Below are 6,826 nucleotides of genomic sequence, written 5' to 3'. Positions count from 1 at the left end.
GACGGGAACAGATGAGATCATAAATAAAGGATGCTTCTTGTTGTTGTGTTCTTACTTCTTGAACAAATAACTGATTCATGAGTTGTGGTTTGAAGATAGTTTGGCTCTGCAAGGGAGAGGAAAAGGGTCCTTCGGTTATGATCTTTCTTGTAACTTATAAAGTTAATTATACTACTATTTACGGTAATTCAGGAGCCTCTTCTATAGAATCTTAGAATTCTCAACAAACCTTTGCTCATGAATCTACAATTCTCCTTGCTCTGTATTCTTAGCGTTCATATGTTTTTTTAGTTAAGACTTAAGAGTTATATCTGAATTTATATTTGTAGGTTTCATCAAACCTTTGCTCTGTATTCTTAGCGTTCATATATTTTTTAGTTAAGAGTTTGCCGGGTCGAATCGTTGGGAGCATTGGGCGTATCTTTCCCATTAAGTGCTACTAGATTTTGACCCGCCCTTTAAAGGGCGGGTATATTTTTGTTTTAATTTAATTTTCATATTTGTGTTTTCTTTGTGATTATATTTGTATTTTTCTTTATAATCATATTTGTGTGTAATCTTAATCAAAATATATTTTATTAAATAATTTAAAAATTGATTTGGTATACGTTCGGTTAGGGCTTGGTTGCCGGTCGAACCCGCAAACCCGCGGACTTCAATTTTTTTTTGGTCAAACAATATGACCAGCACAATCCGCATAAAAATAATTTGTACCAGTATCCGTCCTATTTAATTTTACGGTTATCCGCGGGTTATACACTTTTTAAAAATAATTATTTAATTTAATTATTATAAAAATATAAAAATATATTTATAATAAAACTTATATATTTTTAAAAATTTAAATTGTTCATTTTACAATTACCATATTTTAAAAAAGTGTTTACTTTCTTTTTATTTTTTAAATACTTTTCGGGTCAGTGGGTACCCGTAATCCAAAATTTACCAATCCGCATCCACCTCGAATAAAATACTCATAACCTACATCCGCAAGTCGATTTTTTCAAATAATTGAACCAAATTTATGATCCGCCTTTAAAAGGACGGATATATTTTTGTTTTATATTTTTTATAAAAGTATAATTTTTATAAAATCGTGGCTGTAACCATTTATATCTCTAAATATTTAGTTTTTTCTATGATATATTTAATTTTTCTCTCATATCTCTGAACCTATAAATATAGCTGGAGAAAATATTAAAAATTTGAAATTGAGATTAGTATGATAAGGAGTTTGATATAGATAGACATTTAAAATAGGAGTTTCAATTCCATGATAAAGAGTTTGATATACAAAAAAATGACATTCCGAAAAGATGAATTTATCATTGTGGAACTTCTTTGTTGTTGTTGCAGTTATATTAATAAGTTATATGTATTTTCAAATTAGACTCAACTATTTATCAATTGAACATGTTTCTAATTTAATAGTATGATTATATATACTATTATTATTAGGCTCATGTAAAAACTGTTAAAAAGGAAGAAGCAGTTTTAATATAACTAACCGAAAGCACAGATATAATTTTGATCATTTTCCTAAAAATATAAATAATATTATTTGACTATACTACATACCAAATCATTTAAAAAATTTATATGATAAAGTTTGGCCAAAATGAGGACATGTAAATTTTTAAATTTGTTTATGTTTATGACTATAAATATTTTTGGTGATGTTAAATTTTGTACATGTAGATGACTCTATATTTTCTTAAATAGGTTAGGTATGATAAATTATTTTGTCAATCAATTTTTTATATAAAAATAAAAAACTGATAGTTATAAACTAAGTGAAATTAAATATATGTATACAAATGAATATTTGTATGCAAATATTTAGAACGATATGTTATTGATATTAGTGATTCCGCTAACATCATTTTCTGAGAAAACTGTTTTTACATAATTTTTTGGGCTGTTATGAATAAAAAACAATATTAAAATGTGTCTTTACAATAATTTCAGGTCAAATATTCTAGTTCCCATAATTTTTTGTGATGGAATTAATATTTATTAAAAAATGTTGTTAACCATTTTTATCAAAAACCTAAAACCTAAAAGGCATGGAAAATGATACGGAGATTTAGAGTTGTTACAATCGTTCCAGCCCAAAATTAAAATATCCCTATTTAAATTAACAGCGAAGCTTTATGATTAAGACACGTGGACGTCTATGATTATAACACGGCAAAAGAGGTTGTCTTCTCCAATATCTCAGTGGCTTCTGATTTTTGCCGTTTGATTTTACCAATGACACCACCAGCAAGAACCATAAACCCAGAATACAAATATGATATGAATCCATGGTCCGCACCAACATATAATTAATTAGATATGGTTGTATTATATAAAAGGAATAATAAGTAACCACTTAAAATAAAAATAAAAATAATTGGACAGAACATATATCAATAGGGCACACTGCAAAATTAATAAAATAGATTGTGGTATTTATATGTGTTAACAGATTAAGATGTCCTCTTTAATTTCCAAACATGAACGACGATAGTAAAATTTGAAGAACCAAAAAAGAAACAACAACAAAAAGCCTTGGTAAAAATCTAAACAAACGAACCCAAATCTATCTCCGTGGAATAAACCACCCTTCGTGTCTGCTCATTGTTGCTCAAAGGCCACGAGTGTGGTTGACATGAGGATGGCTGATCGGAGGAGGTGAGGCCATTACTGGTGGAGGACACTGGTAGCATTTCGTGAAAAGTCCGAAGGTGTCAATCTGGTGAACAAAATTTATCATACTAGCCCAACCACCGAACCCAAACCCAACTATGAACACCCACACCACAATGAATGCGTTGATGGTGAAAGCTCCTGTCCACCTCCCTAGAAACCTCGGCGGCTGCTCCACAGCGTTCTCACGTGCAGCGGATGAGCGGAAGGTGAAGATGTGAGCCAGCGCAGGGATGATGTAAACGGTGAAGCTGACGAGGAGTGATCCCACGGTTGAGTTGATGGGGCCGAAGAAAGGGAATATGATAGCCAGAAACCAGATGGGTATAACCACAGGAAGCCTCGCGGCGGCTCTCTTGCACATGCTCCGGCACTCATGCATGCCTATCAGCTTCTCCCACACGAAGTATAGAGGCGTGCAGGCGAACCCAAACGTGATGAATTGGTGGATGAGCATGAGCACAACTGCAAAGTCGCGGAAAAGGTTCTTTGGGAGGAGAGCGAATGCGTTTGAATGGTTTAGAAGCAAATCGCCAAACGCCCAATAAACCGCAGACGCAGAAGGCAGGGTCAGCGTTAGGACGTACAGAGTCGCAAACAGGTAAATAGACTTGAACTTCTGCGGCTTCCACATCGCATGCATTATTTCTCTGCTCCAACAACACATGAACACATATTCAATTTACATATTTAACTGAAGTAAATGTGTCGTGTCAATAAAAAACAAAAAACAAAGAAAGGGAGTGGTCCTTTTCATCAATCTCTGTAACCGATTATACCCTTAGCGATACATGGATTAATGGGGTTAAAAAAGTTAAAAGATCATACACTGTAACAGCATGACCACCGAATGTGTAAAGAATGTTTGTGGCCCCTGTGAAGTATAACACCAGCTTGCTTGGTCCCGAATGCTTCACTCCTTCTACCTATTATTATACCAATATAGTTTGTTACATATATATATTATTAATCTCAAACAGCTTCATATATCTGTATTATAACTTATAAGCAATGTATCATTGATGCATTAAACCATGTCTGACACCAATGTATATAGGTTTGGGCAAAAGTGGTCCCAACCACATGTTGCTTGAGACAAAAGGGCCAAAAACACAAGAAAGAAGACAACTTTGTTGATGTTTTTGAGTCCCCTTAAGCTACAACATCACCAGCTAATCTATCCCACCGTAAAACTATTACCAAAGCATAAAAAAATTCCTTCAGTAATTAATTTACCTGACCATGGAGGATGGAGGCAATGGTGAGGTACCAAGCAGTGTAAGTGGTCATCAAGAGTCCAAGGAAAGACCAAACCCTGTAGTTGTGGAAGGAAGGGATGAAGACTGTGGTTGCACAACATGCCCCAAATATGTATGTCCATGTCCTCTTATCCAGATTGTCATTTATGTAATATATGTTGCTGCACATTCATTCATTGTTCATTAAAACCAAATCATCATTGATCTCATTAAGAAAAGAAATATATATACATATATGTGGATTGTAGTCTTCTTTTCCTGATCAATAAATAATTTTGGATGATTAGTAGTAAGTACCTGGCACAAGCTATGAGCTGAATGACAGATCCAAAGAGAAGAAAGGTGCAGTTGAATGCTAACCCAACATTCCTCCAGTGCTTCCCAAGCAATCCATCAAGAACCTCGAACCACTTCACATTGTAAAAAAAATCCATGTAATTAGTATATATATATGTTTTCAAATGCAACAGGATGTCGAAAAGAGCTAACTAGAATAATTTTATATTGTTACCTGAATGACATGGTTTCTGAAGTTAACTTTCTCTCTCTCTTTCCTTGTTCTGTATTCGACATAAAGAATGCTGATGAGGTATGCAGTCCAACTTCCCAAGAGGCCGTAGAAGAGCTGAAACAGAATTCCTGAGAGCATCCCTAGCTGTGAAAATGAATATGGAAGAGTCAACAGCACTTGCGCCACCTAAAGAAAATAGACATATTCATCAAGTTACACATAGTGGAGTATAAAACCGACACCTTTTTGTTTTCATCTACAAAATACAGTAAAGGTGACGTACCTGGTTGGAAGCGCAGCTGAACCAAGCATCATAGACAGAACCGCCATGCCAAAACAAGTTGGAAAGCTTAGATTTCATGTCTGAGTCTTTCCCTTCACTCTCCATCTCCACATAGTTCCCAACAACAACGGTTTCCACTGCTTTCTCAACATTCTCCATTGCTTGTCCTCTCTTTGTGTAGAGACCAATACTAGTGAAAAGGAATGAGAGACTAGATAATATATATAGAGAGAAAGGAATAGAAGATTGAAAGTTCAAAAAAAAAAGGAATAGAAGAGTGTGATTGTGTGTAGACAGAGAGGGAGACAGGAAGTAGTATTTCAAGGCAAGAGGATGATGAGCAAAGACCAAGCAAACTCCCCTTCGCTTTGTTCTTGATAGCTACTTGTGAGAGATTTTGTTTTGGGAGTGACAACATAGAATCAAATTTATACTATATACTACTCTGGGTTTTGTCTGTCTTTTTTTTTCTTTTGCTGTAAAAGCTTTAAAGTAAACTATTTGCCAAAGTATCCAAAATTTATTTAAAGAATACATAGTAAACATATTGTATACCACTACCAATATTACTGTTGCTTATTCATGAGAATTTATAACAAAAATAGGTACCTTGAAAGGGTAAATTAGTGATTAGGTGTTGGTTTTATAAAAAAAAATTCGTCAAATAACAATTCGAAAAAAAAAATTTAAGTTACCGTCCTTCCTGGGAATGGGATATGTATATAATTGATTTCCAAACAAAGAAAATAAGTATAAATAATGTCTCCGTCGAAAGATTTCTAACACAAAAAATCAAAGAATTGAAAATCAATGCCGCGTTACCATAAGGTAAACAGGAGTGACTATATTTTTATTATTTTTAACTTTGTTTGTTGTTTTCTCAAATGGTTTTATCGCAAATTAATCAAAACAAATAAGTCTAATCACATGGTTTAACGGCGAGTCACGTTTTGCTCGCACGAGTGCGCTTTTGGTTCTCGAGCAAATGATTCGTTCACTATTTTTAAGATATGCCTAAGTTAAAACTTATAACATTAAAAAAAGCATTATAACATTTTCACTTGGCTATCAGTTGAGTATACAATACTATTACAAATCCACCATATATTGAATATCATATATTCATATTTATAAATCCTCTTTCGCATGATCATAAACTCGTTTGGTATCAATGATGTAAATGTATGTTCAAATTTTTGAAAAGAAAAAGAAAAATATGTATCATTAATATTCTCCCATGCTTTGAACAAAGATTGTAAATATCGATGTTGCTTGTAGACAGAACTATCAACTATGTAAGTTACAAAAAAAAAACTATCAACTAGTATGTACTTGTATAGTTGTATTTATTGATCTAGTTCTACCGTTGGATGATTTAAATAGGGATACTTCCTCCCTCTGCACTACTACATCTACAGCTGTAAATAACGGGCTGTCAACAACAAAATAATAACTTTTTTTATAACTCTCTGGCTTAACAATATAATAGCTTAGATGGATGTTTCCATAAGAAACATCACTCTTGATATTTCACAATTTTACCGATGATCGAACATCACGGAAAACATGTTACCCTACTATTGTTTTGTGTACGAGGGTAGAAATCAAGAAACATAGATAATTGGGACATATTTTAGGTACACGATAAATAGATAGGATAAAATAAAATTACAAAAGAAGAGAGAATATGATAAAGTAGACCGAATCATTGCTAGAAAACAAGCCTGGTCGCTTTTTTATAATAAGAGGGAACTTCGCTTTTATTTTTTATGACATGCCCTATTCTTCTCTATGAAATTTGTGCTCTCTTTCTTATTATTACTCTCAATTGATATTACTCTTATTTTTTTTTCTTTTTTTTGAAACTTACTCTTAACTAGGTGATTTTCCCGTGCTCATGCACGGGTATAAGTATTTATATAGTAATACTATAATAATGAATTGTTATTTATTTTTAATTTTATATTAATTTATAATTGTATGCATAGTTTATATTAATAATATTATATTATTTTAATTAGACATTCGATTTTAGATATGTTATAAGTTGTCAATTTTGTTGTTTTTACAGTCGATTTAGTT

General features: G+C 32.8%; 1 protein-coding gene across 1 annotated transcript; it reads right to left on the bottom strand.

Annotated features, from left to right (window-relative positions):
* Positions 1-2,432: 2,432 nt before the first annotated feature.
* LOC130507160 (auxin transporter-like protein 2) lies at positions 2,433-5,161 on the bottom strand. Its single transcript, XM_057001875.1, has 6 exons — positions 4,745-5,161; positions 4,462-4,647; positions 4,248-4,360; positions 3,928-4,111; positions 3,520-3,617; positions 2,433-3,341 (listed from the first exon to the last, which is right to left on the bottom strand). Exons 1-6 carry the CDS (start codon positions 4,901-4,903, stop codon positions 2,630-2,632), a joined length of 1,452 nt encoding a protein of 483 aa, XP_056857855.1. The 5' UTR covers positions 4,904-5,161; the 3' UTR covers positions 2,433-2,629.
* Positions 5,162-6,826: the final 1,665 nt, after the last annotated feature.

The sequence above is a fragment of the Raphanus sativus genome, unplaced genomic scaffold (assembly GCF_000801105.2).
Source record: "Raphanus sativus cultivar WK10039 unplaced genomic scaffold, ASM80110v3 Scaffold4103, whole genome shotgun sequence".
Taxonomy (NCBI): domain Eukaryota; kingdom Viridiplantae; phylum Streptophyta; class Magnoliopsida; order Brassicales; family Brassicaceae; genus Raphanus; species Raphanus sativus.
Note: the sequence above shows the minus strand (reverse complement) of the source record. Positions and strands in the feature narration are given on the sequence as shown.